Consider the following 15,209-nt stretch of genomic DNA (forward strand, 5'->3'; position numbering starts at 1 on the left):
GTCCTGGGCTGGGGAACAGGGGGCAGGGCTTAGCTCAGACCTGGGACCCTGCCCTTGTCCCCACCACAGATCCCCAGAGCCCCATGAGCAGCCCAGCAGGTAGAACAGCTATTCTCAAAACAAACTGGCAGCCCATCGCCCTGGGCCCTTGCTGACATTTAGTGCACTGGGTGTAGGCTGCCAGGGCAAGGCCTGAACCCATCACCTCCCCCCTTCCTCTGACCATTCCTGGCCAGTCAGGGATATCACCATCACCCTGCAGGGGTTGTTGGGACCAGGGTCTCCCCTGGACAGTAGAAAGGACCCATGAGACCTCCCTCATGTGCCAAGACAGGGTGAAGGGGCAGTGATTGGCTTTCTGGCTAGGGTTCAGGTTCTGGTAGCAGGGGCGGGACCCAGGCCTTTCCTCTTAAGCAAGGTGTCCTGTGCTCCCCACCTCTGAGCACAGTCCCCCAGCCAGAAGGGGAAGTGTCTCCAGTGGCACTTCCTGGCTGGGAATGGATCTTGAGCCCCCCTGAGCCACCTGACCCTTACCATTTCAGTCTTGTTTGAAGCCCCTTCTGTTCTATTTTCCTTGGACAATTCATTCTGGACCTTGATTAGATGCTGAAGGAGTTGGGGAGAGGAAGCTGCTGTACTTGGCTCTCTACCCAAAGAGGGCTCAAAAGTGGGAGGCCTGTACCTGCCAGCAAGGGGACAGGACACAGCCACATAGACCCTGGGGGCTCCCTGTACAAAACAGCTTCCCAAGGGGCTCAGAGGTGAATATAGTTACACACAGTCCACACTCACAAGAGGTTGAGTGAAGAGGTAAACGGCAGTTTCTGGAAAATTCTGAAAGCCAGGCAAAATTGAACTTGACATGGTGGGGCATGGACTCACTCCAAGACCCAGGCTTAGCTGGGCTGGGGTCTCACTGACTCTAGGAGGTTGGGAATCAGTGGGGACAGGCTGGTAGTGACCGCTCTGTCAGAAGGAGGTTTTCAGAACCTGTGAACACAAACTGTCAGATGACTGGGGACACCTAGCCACACTCCTCTTCCTGTATCTGATGGCAAGGGGAACCCCAGACTCCCCCCTCTCATTTTTTTTAAGATAGTGTCTCAAGGGTGCCCCACCAGGCCCAGCTCTCTAGTCTATCTCTCTGCCACCTTCCTCCCAAATCCCAAAACTTGGCTGAGGGTCAGAGAACCTAGTCCGTGCCTGGCTAGAAAAGTTCTTGGGAACTGGGTGTGGTGGTGCATGGGGTCATCCCAGCACTTGGGAAATAGAAGTAGGAGGATCAGGAGTTCAAGGCCAGCCTCAGCTACTTGACACCCTGTTTCAAAAACAACAACAACAAAAACCCCACAAAAGTCCCGAGAGATTAGGAGTTGACCTCACCCCCTCCCCTCGGAGAAAAGAAGCAACTGAAGCTCAGAGTGGACCAGGGCTCGCCCAGAGCATCACATCTAAGAACCAAGCAGAGCCCAAGCCTCGTCCCTACCCTACTTTGGAGGGAATTCAAATACAGGGATGATTGAGCTGAGGTGGGTCCCTGTGTCCCCTGGACCCTGCTAATGCTGTTGTGGGGTTGGGGTCTGTGTGAACTTGGGGAGCAGGTGGCTTGTGCAAAGCAGAGGGATAGCCCTGGGAGTTGGGAGGTACCAGGTCCAATAGCACCATCTGAAGAGCTGGACCAGGAGCTGGGCCTCAAGTTCAAGTCCCTATGTGGGCACATGTGGCCTCTTGCTGGAGCAGGTAACAGCACCTATGCCTGTCAGGTGTTTTGGGGACAGCTGGAAGTGCCTAGAAGAACAGTTTATTTGGTTTGGTCTTTAGCTTGTCCCAGAGGGGGTACCTCGAAGCAGCAGGTGAAGGGGACACCTGGCTGGTGCTCTGGATAGTTTTGGGACCTAGGAGAAACCTGCCTAGGCCCCTGGGACAGCCTCCCTCCTCCCTGCCTTTGAACACCTGGGGCTTGAGAGAGGCCCAGGTCTGTCTACTCAATAACAACTAGCCTGGGACCCTTTTTTGGGCAATAGGTGTCCTATTCGGCAGAGAGAGGCCAACACTCTGGGCATTGCAGGACTGGCAGTACAGAGATCTGGCCCAGTGTGCTCAAAGAGCCATTGGAATGGGCCGGGTGGTGGCATCCAGGATGGCAGGACTTGGGTAGAGATGGGCAGGGGAGTGGCAGGGCAGGTAGAGGCTGGAGCCGGCAGATGGGTCCAGAGAGGCCCTGCTGCCAAATCAGAGGCCTGGGCAGGACCAGCTCTCTCCAAGGTGCTGACTGGATGGGGGTGTTGGGGTGCAGGTGTGTGGGACCTGCCCACGCTCCAGAGCTCTTGACCAGGTTTAGTGTCTCCCCATATCCTGACTCCAGCCTATTTAAAGGGTGCAGAGGAGGCCTGGAAACACTGTCAGGGCCAGGCACTCTCCTGTAGTGAGACCACAGGGGCTGAGCAAGGGGTCACAGAGACTGCCACCCTGCCCTACTCTCTGTCCATCAGTGTTCTACTCATGGGGCATGAAGCTGGGTCTGGGGCTCTGGGCCACTGAAATTGGGTCTCAGGACTGAGGTGGATGTTCGGCACATTCGTGCCTCCCCACTGTCCGCAGGATGTGCAATCTGGAAGCAGGAGCCCAGCAGGATGTAGAGGGCAGGGGCTCCTAACCCATGACCACCAGGCCTTTTGTTAGAGCCTGCCAAGCAAGTCCATTCCCTGCAGGGTGAGAACTAAGGACACAGGATGCAGGGGTGGCCCCAAGGGGAAGGAAACTCGTCTCCACCATTAGTCCCTCTGTCCACTCTTCTCACCTGCCTGCTTGGGGGAGCAAGGTGTGCTGAGAGATGGACTCGAAGCCACTAACCCTCTGATGTGGCCCTGCCTCCTAGCTTGGTCTGTACCAGCTATCACCAGACTTTCTTTTGTCTGGAAGGGAAGCCAGGTTTTCTAGGGCAGAACCAAGCCAGACCTGCTGAGCCTTAATCCAGGCATGCGGCTTTATCCTTGAGATCAGATCGCAAGGTTTGGGGACTGGAGGGATCACTCAGGAGACTGCAGCCCTGGGCAGATGAACGTTACAGGGAGGGTGGCCTGCTGTCCAAACCATCTGGGCCTGGCAGTCCCCGGGTTTGTTTTGGAGCCTCAGGTCTACGGAATGGTGGCTTGAGTGTCAGGTGGCCTCTAGTCAGGTCCTGTCCTGGTTCTCCTGTGTGCCCCTGGGCTCCTCCCTGCCACTCTCAGAGCCTCAGCCTTTTCCATCTTCCCATGGATAGAGTCGGCAGGCACTGGTGGGCAGTCATAGGGGGACTTGTTGGGAGGGCTCCCTGGGGGAGGAGGGCTTGGGGAGCCTGGGATGAGAAAGTCTTGGGAAAGAGGGAAGCAACACAGGATGAAATAGCCATGTCTGTGCCCACTACAAAGGACCAATTAATGCCAGCCTCAAAAGAGCCTGGCTATGTGCCCACCACCCCTCCAGCTCTATTATCCAGACTGGGTAGGAGGTGGGTTCAGAATTTTTTTTTGTAAAAGCAGGGTCTCATGTAGTTCTGGCTGGCCTTGAACTGCCTAGGTAGCCAAGGATGATCTTGAACTTCTGATTCTTCTGCCTCCACCTCCTGAGTCATGAGATGACAGGTGTGTGCCACCAGACGCAGTTATGTAGAGACAGAACCAGGGCTTTGTGCAGGGTAGGCAAGCACTCTCCCAACTGAGCCACAGCCATTGAGATGGAACAAGGCAGCAACAGGAGTCTGGTGAAAAGGTGTTGGAAGGAAATGAACTTCACAGTGGGATGAGGTGAGCGTCCAGGAGCAGAAGCTAGTAATGGACCTTAGAGGAAGAAGGGGCCTAATCAGGAGGTGGGAAGGACCCCTAGGAAGAGGGGGCTGGCCAGAGCAGGGCCAAAGAGCAGAGTCCATGCACAGTCAGGTTATGCTATCCTGAACCTCGTTCTCTGCATCCGTGAGATAAGCCTCACGAGTTCATGTCCCTCAGGCTGTGGTGGCAGGAACGGTGGGCTCGGCACCCTGGCATGATAGCACCTTTTGCTTCCACCCCAGCCCAGTTGCTGCCTGAAGGGGTTGCCAGAGGCTCAGCCTGTGCCCCCTGACCAGTAAGGCCAGCCCCTGGGGCTGACCACTGCACTTCCCTCCACTGCGTAATTTTTTAACATGGAAATATTGAAGAGCAAAGGACTCTGGGCATTGGGAAGCAGGGCAAGGGGAGGCTGGAAACTGGGCTGAGAGCGGAGGCAGGGCTCTCTGCTGGAGAAGGGTCTAGAAGACCCTCTTTACACCTTGATTTCCCCATCAATAAAATAGGGGGTGAGACTCAAACCTGGGCTGCCTCCCTCCTGGGGAGGTTGTGGGCACCAGGGCTGTGAGCCCACTCATCAGATGCGGGAAGGATATGACATTATATTGCACCTTGGCCAGTGTTGCCCCCAACCGGCGCCCCTTGCAACACTACCCAGACCCCAGCACCTGCCTTCCCTCCCACCCGCGGAAGAGGCCAAGCAAACAGAAGGCCTTGGGAAGCAAGTTCTCCTGCTTCTTGGAAAGGCTGCCACCTGGGCATGGGGCCCAGGGACCTGGCAAGGACTGTCCTAACGTGGCAGGCATGGGGGGTGCTGGGGACGTGGATGGGGCAGGAGGCCAGTGGGGGGTGAAGGAGGAGGGTTGGGGACTAAGGGGGACTCTCCTGGGGTGGAGTTGCTGCCTACGGGGTAGGGTGTAGGCACAGGCCAGGGTGGGAACACAGGCACAGAGCAGGCTGTGGGTGCTGCCTGGGTAAACACCAAGGGCCCACAGCACACACGAGTGTTTGCACAGAAGGTCTTGAAATGATTCCAGGCCTGGCCTCTGTCCCCTGCAACTCCAGTACCCCCCCGTCCCTGCCCACCCCACCCACCCTGACCTTTTTTTTCCTTGTCACTTAAAGGAACCCTCAAACAAAGGCAACACCCTCTTCTCCCTTGTCGGCTTTTTTTTCCACCCCAGGAAACTGTAGGGCTGTGACAGAAGGTTGGAAAAGCTGGGCACTGAGCAAGGTGGGGGATGGGGAGAGAGCTGAAACGCCACTGAGCTCCATTCATCAAGTTCTGCTGGCCAGAGAGAAAGGGCATCATTTTATGAGTTGTACAAAGGTTTCAGATAGGTGAGCAGTGGCCCTTGAAGAAAAAAAAGGAGGGTTTGCAAACTGGGCTCTTTTCCTTGCACTTCCGGCAGAGGCCAAGGCCGGCTACACAGTGGATCCCATAAGATGACCAGAAATGGGCCAGGGTGCCCTGAGCCTCCTCACTGCCCAGTGAACCACACACCTCCCCTTTCAGCACTTCAGAGGTAGTGGCAGGAAAGTTAGAAGCTCCCAGTCAGCCTGTGCCACCTGCCTCTCCCAGCTGTCCATGTCCCATCTTGCCCATTCATCCACTTTGCTGTCTTTTCCAGCCAGCCCTGTACTCACTGCCTGCTGCCCAGTGACCCAGAAGCCCCCAACCCTCTCCTGAGCGCAGCCCGCAGAGCCCCCAGTCGTATAACCAGCTTAGCGGTCCCCATGGAGCCATAACATCAGTTAGACCAACTTTCCTTTTTCTCTGACTTCTGCAGACAAAGCCACCAGTCCCAGCAGTTACAGGCATGGGCAGCGCCAGCCCAGGCCTAAGCGACGTGTCCCCGGGCTGCTTGCTGCTGCCCCCAGATGTGGCACTGAGGACGGGTGTGGAGAAGACAGCAGCAGGGGTGGTGGGTCCTGAGAAGCGGGAATGGAGCCCCAGCCCACCGGCCACTCCTGAGCAGGGCCTGTCTGCCTTCTACCTCTCCTACTTTAATATGCTGTACCCTGAGGATGGCAACTGGGGAGCCAAGGTCCCTGTGGCCAGCGTGCGGGAGGAGCCACCAGAGGAGCCTGAGCAATGCCCGGTCATTGACAGCCAGGCCCCTGGGAGCAGCCTGGATGAGCACTCCCTGGAGCAGGTGCAGTCCATGGTGGTGGGCGAGGTCCTGAAAGACATCGAGACGGCTTGCAAGCTGCTCAATATCACAGCAGGTGAGACCCTCCCTGACACCTCCACAGGTATCTGTTAGGTGGACTCTGACCACCTTGGGCAGCCCAGTCTATACAGCAGCTGGAACCAGGGCCCTGCCCAACCACGCCTTCCCAGGGCCCTCACTTAGTAGATAAAGTGAATTATGCTCTGCTCTGTCTGACTCCCCACCTTCCCCGGCTCCCTTGCTCTGCTCCAGTGACATGACCTGTCTGCTTTGCCCACAACACTCACCTCAGGTTGTTGCACCTGCTGGTCCTTCAATATAGAATGCTTTCCCCATAGATATTTAGATTTTTGTTTTAGTTTTATGTGTATGAGTGTTTTTCCTGCATGGATGTTAGTACACCTCTGCATGTAGTACCTGCAGAGGCCAGAAGAAGGCATTGGATTCCCCTGGAACTGGAGTTACAGACAGTTGTTAGCCACTATGTGCGTGCTGGGAACCGAACCTGGGTCTCCCATAGCCCACCTCTCATTTCCCCAAATTTCCTGCTCTTATGACACAATTGCCATCTGAGGGTCTGAGGGTGTGTTTGTTTCCCACCTCACTTTTGGTCTGTACCCCACTAAAGGGGATAGTCCCAGATGCCAGGGACTATCCCTTGAGCCTATATTTGTATATCCCCAGTTCCTAGGAGATACATAATAGATACTCAGTAAACAACTGTTGACTGGCTTCAACCACTGACACTTTGTCCCCTGCCTAGGAGACTGAGTAGTGAACTCAGAAGGACACAGAGGTCCCTCTGTGCGTGGGGTTGGCATTGATGGGTCACAAACAAACAGCTGGATGTGGCCCTGGTCAGCGGGTAGGGAGGAGGGGACACTGAGAGGCAGACAGTGTGTGTGCCCACCACACCAATGCAGTGGGTGTCTAGCTCCTGGGCCTCGACCTCCTGTGTGCATCCTCTGTCTAAGAGGCAGGTCTGGCCTCCATTTCTACAGCTTTCCCATGGGAAAGTGGGGTCTCGTGTCCCTCACACTCAGCCCGTCGACACCCCCCCTCCTTCTGTGCTTTTGGGGGCAGGGGGTCCTCTTACAAGGCAATTCCTGCCCATACCGCTCTCCTTCAGTTTGCTACATTCCTGCCAGCCCTGCCCCAGGAGGCTTTCTCACAGCCCTTCTTCCCCCACTTGGGAGGTACAGGCTCTCAGAACAAACTGCATCGACCTTAGGGAGAAAACGGCCTCGTGAAGCTGGAGCAGCCTAGCTTGCAGGTCACCTGGCTGGGAAACTGGCTTGAACCATGGTGTTCACCTGGAGGAAACACCGTGCCCCAGACTGGCTCCAACTGTGTGCCCTGCTGGCTTCCCCTGACAGCAGCTTCTCCAGGGACACACATAGCCAGTGACTACCTGTCTTGGTCTCTACCACCTGTAACTGAGCCATAGCCACCTGAGTCTTGGTACTTAATTGATACGTGAACAGTGAGAAGCTGCTGTGTTCCCAACTGTTTGCTAAGCACTGGGCAAGAGATGGCGCCTCCCAACCTGTGCCTCAGTTTCCTCATCTGTAAAATTCCAGGACAGAGGGTTGACATTGGTTTTTTTATTTTATTTTTATTTTATGTGTATGAGCGTTTTGCCTACATGTATGTTGGCCCACCCATGAGTGCAATGCCCATGGAGGACAGAAGAGGGCATCCGATCCCCTGGAACTAGAGTTACAGATGGTTGTTAGTTGTCCTGTGGGTGCTGGGAACCAAACCCAGGTCCTTTGCAAAAGAAGCTGGTGCTCTTAACTTCTGAGCCCGCCCTCCAGTCCCAGGGCACTGGGTTTTAAGATGGATTCTTTGGTGGGCTTTTTACTCCATTTCCTTGAGAACTTTGTGGAAGGCAAGAGTTCCAGGGGAAAGTCAGGTGTTTCTGGCTGAATGTCATTGCCCCCTCCAAGGCTGGGGTCCCCAGAAAAGCCCTGTGGAGGGCTGGAAGGATCTGACTGTGATGGGGGTACAGAGACAACAAGGTTGTTTAGGCCCTAGCTCTTCCCTCTCCATCTTTTCTGGGGTCTGCCTTCACAGGGCTCTTTGAGACCCTAGCTGTCCCCACCCAGGGGATAGCATGGTCCTGGGTCACAAAGCCCCGTGGGTGTTCTAGCCCCTCTGGGAGGGTCACCTTTGGGGTAGTGCCCACCAGCAGTCCTGAGCTGTGATGCTGTCTCTTACCCAGACCCTGGGGACTGGAGCCCCAGCAATGTTCAGAAGTGGCTGCTGTGGACAGAGCATCAGTACCGGCTGCCCCCGGCAGGAAAGGCCTTCCAGGAGCTTGGAGGCAAGGAGCTGTGTGCCATGTCAGAGGAGCAGTTCCGCCAGCGCTCACCCCTGGGTGGGGACGTGCTGCATGCCCACCTGGACATCTGGAAGTCAGGTAGGGCATGTCAGGGCCTAGGCTCCAGGCCAGAGATACAGAGGGGAACAGTCAGGCCAGGAAGTAGCCTGAGGGACTGCCCTCCTCTCCGGAGGGAGTAGCCTCCCTGCATCTTGAGGGAACTCACCAAACCTACAGAATGTCAGCACAGAGCACATGAACTTCAAAGGTAGAATCAGACTGTGGGGAAATGGCTGTCAGAGTTTAAGGTCACCAGGGAGTCTAGGAAATCTTTTTTCCTTTGATTTATTTTTGCTGGAACCCAGGGCCTTGCACATGCAAGGCAAACACTCTAGAACTGATATACCCCCAGGTTTTTTTCTTATAATTTATTTATTTACTTACTTATTTTGAGACAGGTTCTCACTATGTAGACCAGGCTGGTCTTAAACTTGCAACAAGTTTTCTGCCTCTACCTCCTGAGTGCTGGGCTGATAGGCAGGCACCACAAAGCCTGGAAAAAATCCTTTTTAAGATTAGCTATTTTCTTTCTTTCCTTTTTGGTTTTGAGATGGGGTCTCCCTGTAGTCCCAGCTGGCCTGGAATTCACTATGTGAACCAGGCTGGCCTTGATCTCACAGAGATCTGGCTGCCTCTGAGTGCTGGGATTAAAGGCATGTGCCACTATGCCCAGCATCCTTTTTAAGGTTAGATTTATTTATTTATGTATTTATTTATTTACTTATTTACTTATTTGTTATTTTGTCTTTTTTTTTTTTTTTCGGTGCTGAGGACCGAACCCAGGCCCTTGCGCTTGTAGGCAAGCGTTCTACAACTGAGCTGAATCCCCAACCCCTTATTTACTTATTTGTATTAAAGAAGTACTGAGGGCTGGCAAGGTGACTCAGAGGGTGAAGGTGCTTGCTTGTACCAATCCTGACAATTTGAGTTAAATTCCTGTGACCCCCATGATAGAAGGAGAGAGCCAACTTTAGCAAGTTGTCCTCTAACTTCCACAGGAGTTATGGAACATGTGTGCTCACACACTTACATACACAGAAACACACAAAATAAACAATATAGAAATATGTAAATGGCATTAGAATATCACCATTCCTCATTCAAGTCTCTTGGGCATTTGAACCCTGTCCTTAAAGGCCTGGGATGATGGGGGGCACAGGACCCACTTATGTGACTGACTCTGTGTGAGGACCCTGCCTACTCCAGCCCAGGCCTCTGGCCAGTGGATGCGGCATGACCAGAGCACTTTGTTCCTGGCTGTTGGCTTAGGGGTGGGCAGTGGAGTGGCCAGGTGGAAACCTGGAGGGCAAGGCTGGTGCAATGGCTATGGCCGAGCCCTGAGCAAGGCTCAGGTCTCAGCACCTGCGAGGGGCATCTCAGGCCCACTCCACGGGGCAGAGCAGGCTGTCTATGGCCCCAGCTCTGAAAAAGCGTCTCCTATGATGAGGGTGATCTTTTTAAAATAATATTTTATTATTATCTCATGTGTATGAGTGTATTGCCTACATGTATGTAAGTCCACCCATGTCATGCAATGCCGGCGGAGGACAGCAGAGGCCGTCGGATCCCCTGGAGTTAGGGGCAGTTGTTAGCTGCCATGTGGGTGCTGGGTTTCCAACCCAGGTTCTCTGCAAGAGCAGCCAGTGCTCTTAACCACTGGGCCATCTCTCCAGCCCCAAGCTGTGGGAGGCAGAGCGTCCCAGGGCCCACAGTCCCGTTAGGCTGGCTCCTCAACCTCCCCTCCTTGCCCACAGCGGCCTGGATGAAGGAGAGAACTTCGCCCGGAGCCATCCACTACTGCGGTGAGCCGGGCGTAGGCAGGGAGCGGCTGGGCGGGCGGTGGGCGGCTGCCAGGAAGCGGGTGTCCCCGCAGCCATTCACCCTGTGCTCCCGGCCTCCAGCCTCCAGCAGCGAGGAGGGCTGGACCGACAGCGAGGTGGACTCGTCGTGCTCGGGGCAGCCCATCCACCTGTGGCAGTTCCTCAAGGAGCTGCTGCTCAAGCCCCACAGCTACGGCCGCTTCATCCGCTGGCTCAACAAGGAGAAAGGTATGCCATGGGCGGGCCTTCTATAGGGGTGGACTTGGGGCGGGGCTTCTTGGGAGGGCGGGGCTTCCACAGGTCAGGCTGCTATCTGGGAGCTGGGGCTGCGGTCAGAGGGGCGGGGCTTTTCCAGAGCGAGGTTTCCAGCGATGCGGCTGCAGTCTGGGGGCGGGGCTTTGGCGGGCGGGGCTTCCATAGGGCGGGCTGCTGTGCTGAGGTCTGGGGTGGTTTGGTAGGACGGGGCTGCAGCCAGAGGGGGCGGGGATTCTGTTTGAGGGGCGGGGCTTCCACAGGGCAGGCTGCTGTCTGGGGCTTGAGGGCGGGGCTTGGTAGGGCGGGGCTACTTTCTGAGGGGCGTGGCTTTGGCCGAGTGGCCCTTCGCTAAGGCAGGGCAGGGCTTCGACAGGGAGGGGAGGGCCTTCTGTAGGCAAAGCTCTGGTTGGGGCTGGGCATGGGGAGGATTCCAGCTGGGCGGATATTGACTCCGCTTTTGTTCCATTCCAAACCTGCTACTCAAGGATTTCCACCCCTTGCTCCGTGCCCGAGGGCTTAGAAAGCTGTTTGTGGCCTCAGTCTCTCCACCAGACTCCATCCTGGGTAGGGGACTCCCACAACATCTCACAGTGCCTGGAACATGGTAGGGATTTAGAGTGTCTGCTGAGGATGGAACTCAATCTTTGTTCTCAAAACGTTATGGCTTCAAGCCACGCGAGCTAAAGGCGCTTGCTGCCAAGCGTAAGGACTTGAGTTCCCTGGGATCCTTGTACGCACACTAAATGAATAAATTATTATGGCTTCACCTGGAGACTCATGATGTCCCTCAGAGGTACTAAACCCCATGTATAATATTAAATGTCCTAGTTCTACAGTTGAAACATTTAAAAGCAGGTGCATTTCCATTTTAACAATATAGCTAGCTCACTGATCCTTAGTGTCAAATTTCTAAGTATTCCCTAATGGCAAAACCTGGAGAGCTCTGCCATGAAATCTGGACTAGAGATTAGAGTTTCTGGGTTAGATGCTCATAAAATAAAGCTATCAAATATTCCAAAATCAGACATACTTCTGGTCCAAGCCTTTCAGATTAGGGTTAGCTAACCTGTAGTTGATCTAGAACTATGGACAAATTAGTATACTTTCAGCCAGTAATAAATATAAAAATTACTGAAATATGTTTGCTAAGTTTTAAAAATCTAGTGTGTTTTGCACTTCCAAGTCATCTCAGTTTGTTTTTCTTGTTGCTGTTGCTTGTTTTTTTTTTTTTTTTTTTTTTTTTTTTAGAGGGGGTCCCCCTGAGCAGGGTCTTACATAGCTTAGGCTGTCCTCAAATTCATTATGTAGCTGAGGCTGGCCTTGAACTCCTTAATCCCCCTGCTTCCACCACCCAAATGCTGTTACAGATGTGAACCACTCTACTACTCCAGGCCCCTTCTGTAAAGCTTAACTTCCCACATGGTTACTGGCACCTCCTGTGACAAACAGGTACCAGCACAGGTTCCAGAGATAGCAAAGGATAGGGCCAGGACCAGAGCCCAGGCGCCTGCTTTAGACCCACTCTTTCTGCTGTCTATTCATTCACCTGCCAGGCCTAGATTGTTGATACACACCTGTAATCCCAGCTACTCTGGAGGCTGAGGCAGGAGGATTGAAAGTTCAAGGCCAGCCTGGGCTACATATGAAGATCCTGTCTCAAAATATAAAACACAAAAAGTTCACACCTGTAGACCAGCATTCAGGAGACAGAGGCAGGCGTGGACTGCTGCAAGTTCTAGGTCTGTGGTTGTGGTACATGCTGCACACACATTTATTTAACCAGCACCAGAGCTACAGAGCCAGTATCGCAATTCCCATTCCCTGGCCCCTGCTGCAAGTTAAAGGAGGCCCTAGCACCAGCCTCTCTTTGTGCTCCCCAAATTGACCTGTTGATCTCCACTCCATCTCTCTTCTTCTGACTGCCTCTCTTGTACACCCCTGGCTCTTTCTGGCCCCTCCTGCTTTCCCAGGCATCTTCAAAATTGAGGACTCTGCACAGGTAGCCCGGCTGTGGGGCGTGCGCAAGAACCGGCCAGCCATGAATTATGACAAGCTGAGTCGCTCCATCCGTCAGTATTACAAGAAGGGGATCATCCGCAAGCCTGACATCTCCCAGCGCCTCGTCTACCAGTTTGTGCACCCTGTCTGAGGGCTGCAGAGGGCCAGAGGCCTGCACCCTGCCCCAGACAGCCCTTATCTGGGGGCTGGATGCTGGCATCCCAGAGTCCAGGATCAGGGAGAGGCAGTCACTGCTCCAGGGATGCAAGTGAGCTCTCTGGGTCTCAGGGCAGGGATGCTGTCTCTTCAGGCCTTACTAATCAAGCACACAATTTCCTGGAGGACCAAGGGAGCCAGGACTGTGCACAAGTAGAGGACTACCCCATCCAGGCTTGGATATGGAATTCCTAGAGCAGTGCTTATGACATGACATGATCCAACCAAGGTCACTCACAGGGCAGTGCTGCACTGCTCCAAACCCCTGTCACCCATCTTGCACCATACCAGGCATGGTGCTAAGAAATGTGTGCAACCCTAGGTTAGGGAACCAGGGAAGTCCTAGGAATGGATAATAAAGATACAAGAGAACTGACAGGTCCTCAGTGTCTGGCCGTGTATTGGCACAGCCTGGAGGCCAGCAGTGGTCTAGGGTGGTTGTGGTCACAGAGGCTTAGGGCAGTGACCACGAAGGAGGCTTGCCCAGGGAGGTGGCATGCAGCCGAGTCTAAGAGGAAAGGAGCAGATGTTTGGTAGATGCCATGGGAGAGACAAGGAGTTCTCCAGACCAAGATGGCTTGGCTAACTGGCCACTGCATCCTCCTCACCCTGGCATGACTGAAAGGGGAGGTGGGCCAGGTCAAAGAGGACTTGCACACAGGCCTGAAGAGGGGGAGGCAGCCTCTGAATCTGCTGTTACAGGGCACGGCCTGGTGTCAGGGTGTGCTAGGGTCTTGTTCTCCTGCAAGGAGTCCAAGGCTGTTGACTTTGCTTGGAGAGCTGGACCACATGGTGGACTGTGGGAGACCGTGGGCACTTCAGTCTCTCTGTGGGACACTAGCTTTGTAAAGTGGGTGTGTTTGCACCCCCTGCCTCCTGAAGACTTTGGCAAGCTCAACAGTGAAGCTGTGAGCCTGGGTATGAGAGCCACCAGGGTCTAGGAGCTGGGCACCTATCTGCACATGTGTAGAGAGACCAGCCCTACTCTCCCATTCTCCTGGGGAAAGCAGTGGTCTCATTCTTCCCTCAAGTTTGCCCGAATCATGTGACCCAAGGATGGGTCAGTGTTAGGCATTTCTACTGTCTTTTGGTCAATGACCATCTCAACAAAATGTTGAAGCCATTTTTCTGTTTTGCACATGATAAATCAGAGGCTCAGAATGGTTGAGTGATTTGCTCAGTCACACAGTTATGACTAGCAGAACTGGGAATTGATCCCAAGCCCATCTCTCCCCAGGGACAGGGTTCTCCCTGCCCCTCCTTTCCTCCTGCTTTATGAATGGATCAGCACCTTTGTGGCCCATAACCCTTAGCTTCTGAAGCCAGTCTTCTGGGAGACAAGATGGGGCACCAGACCACCAAGGGTTAAAGACATCCCACACCCGCCCCCCACCTTCTGCCCCAGCAATTTTATTGTCTCCTGAAGTTTACTCCTGGCAATGAGCAAACAGCTCCTTGGCATCTGTCATCTGGGATTGGACGTGGAGCAGGAGGGGGCCTTGCCCCAGGCCTCTGCCTCACTGGGCCCCGGCTGTTTCCCATTCCCAGAGAAGAGATAGACTGGGACCCTGGCCAGAGGCAGGCTTGATGCTGTTGAACTGGTTTTGTCTCCAGCCAGTCCATCATGCCCCTCAAGAGCGACCTGTTTGGATGTCCCACTGGGCCTGGGCCAGCCTCAGAGCTCAGACAGGGCTGGTGAGGAAGGTGGGCAGGGGGATTAGAGGCAGGGAATGGGGAGCTGGAGTGACTCCTCAGAGGGGTGGTCTGGAGGGCTTGACAGGCAACCCATACCCAGGAACACTCAGCAGGTTGCACCTACCCAGTGGTACTACATGAACTGGCAGGAAACTGGATTCTTCTCCCTCTGCTCACACCTTGTCAGAACCCCACCTGGCCAGGGTATTCCCTGACCCCTTTGGAGAACCCTGACTCCTGGGCTCCCCCACACGGAATGGAACAGTCTGGGCAAATAAGAGCACTACCTTTTGCCTTTAAGATTCCTCTGCTGGCCATGGTAGCCTGAACCTGTGATCCCAGCACTTGGGAGGTGCAGGCAGGAGGATCTGGGGTTCAAGGCCATCCTCAGCTAGATAGAAGGTGGAGGTCAGCCTGGGCTATGAGAGACTCTCTCTGACAAAGAAAAGAAAGAGAAGGGAAGAGACAAAGGGAGGATAGGGGAGAAAAGGAGAGGAAAGGAAGGGAGGGAGGGAGGGAAAAAGGAAGGAAGGAAGGAAGGAAGGAGAAAAGCAAGAGATGATTTGCCACCAAATCTGACCTTGGTGACCTGAGTTTGATCCCTGGGACCCCCATGGTGGCAGGAAAGAACCTACTCCTGCATGTTGTCCTCTGACCTCCACACGTGTGGCTGGCACGTGTGCTCTCTCACACACATAGAAGGACTAAATTAAAGTGTAATTTTAAAAATTAAAAGAAGTGGGGCTGGAGAGATGGCCCAGTGGTTAAGAACACTGGTTGTTCTTGCCCAAAACCCAGGTTTGAATCCCAGCACCCACATGGTAGCTAGCAACTGTCCATAACTCCAGTTCCAGGGGATCCGACA

At 54.3% G+C, this 15,209-nt stretch overlaps 1 protein-coding gene across 2 annotated transcripts; it reads left to right on the top strand.

Moving 5' to 3' along the window:
- Window positions 1–5,623: 5,623 nt before the first annotated feature.
- Window positions 5,624–12,964, top strand: Spdef (SAM pointed domain containing ETS transcription factor). 2 transcript variants are annotated; one of them, XM_008840124.3, is made up of 5 exons: window positions 5,624–6,032; window positions 8,202–8,399; window positions 10,115–10,162; window positions 10,262–10,408; window positions 12,406–12,964. In XM_008840124.3, exons 1-5 carry the CDS (start codon window positions 5,624–5,626, stop codon window positions 12,582–12,584), a joined length of 981 nt encoding a protein of 326 aa, XP_008838346.1. In that variant the 3' UTR covers window positions 12,585–12,964. The 2 variants fall into 2 exon arrangements, with proteins under 2 accessions (XP_008838346.1, XP_008838347.1); XM_008840125.3 differs by lacking the exon at window positions 10,115–10,162.
- Window positions 12,965–15,209: the final 2,245 nt, after the last annotated feature.

The sequence above is a fragment of the Nannospalax galili genome, unplaced genomic scaffold (assembly GCF_000622305.1).
Source record: "Nannospalax galili isolate Female #2095 unplaced genomic scaffold, S.galili_v1.0 scaffold538, whole genome shotgun sequence".
NCBI classification, from domain to species: Eukaryota; Metazoa; Chordata; class Mammalia; order Rodentia; family Spalacidae; genus Nannospalax; species Nannospalax galili.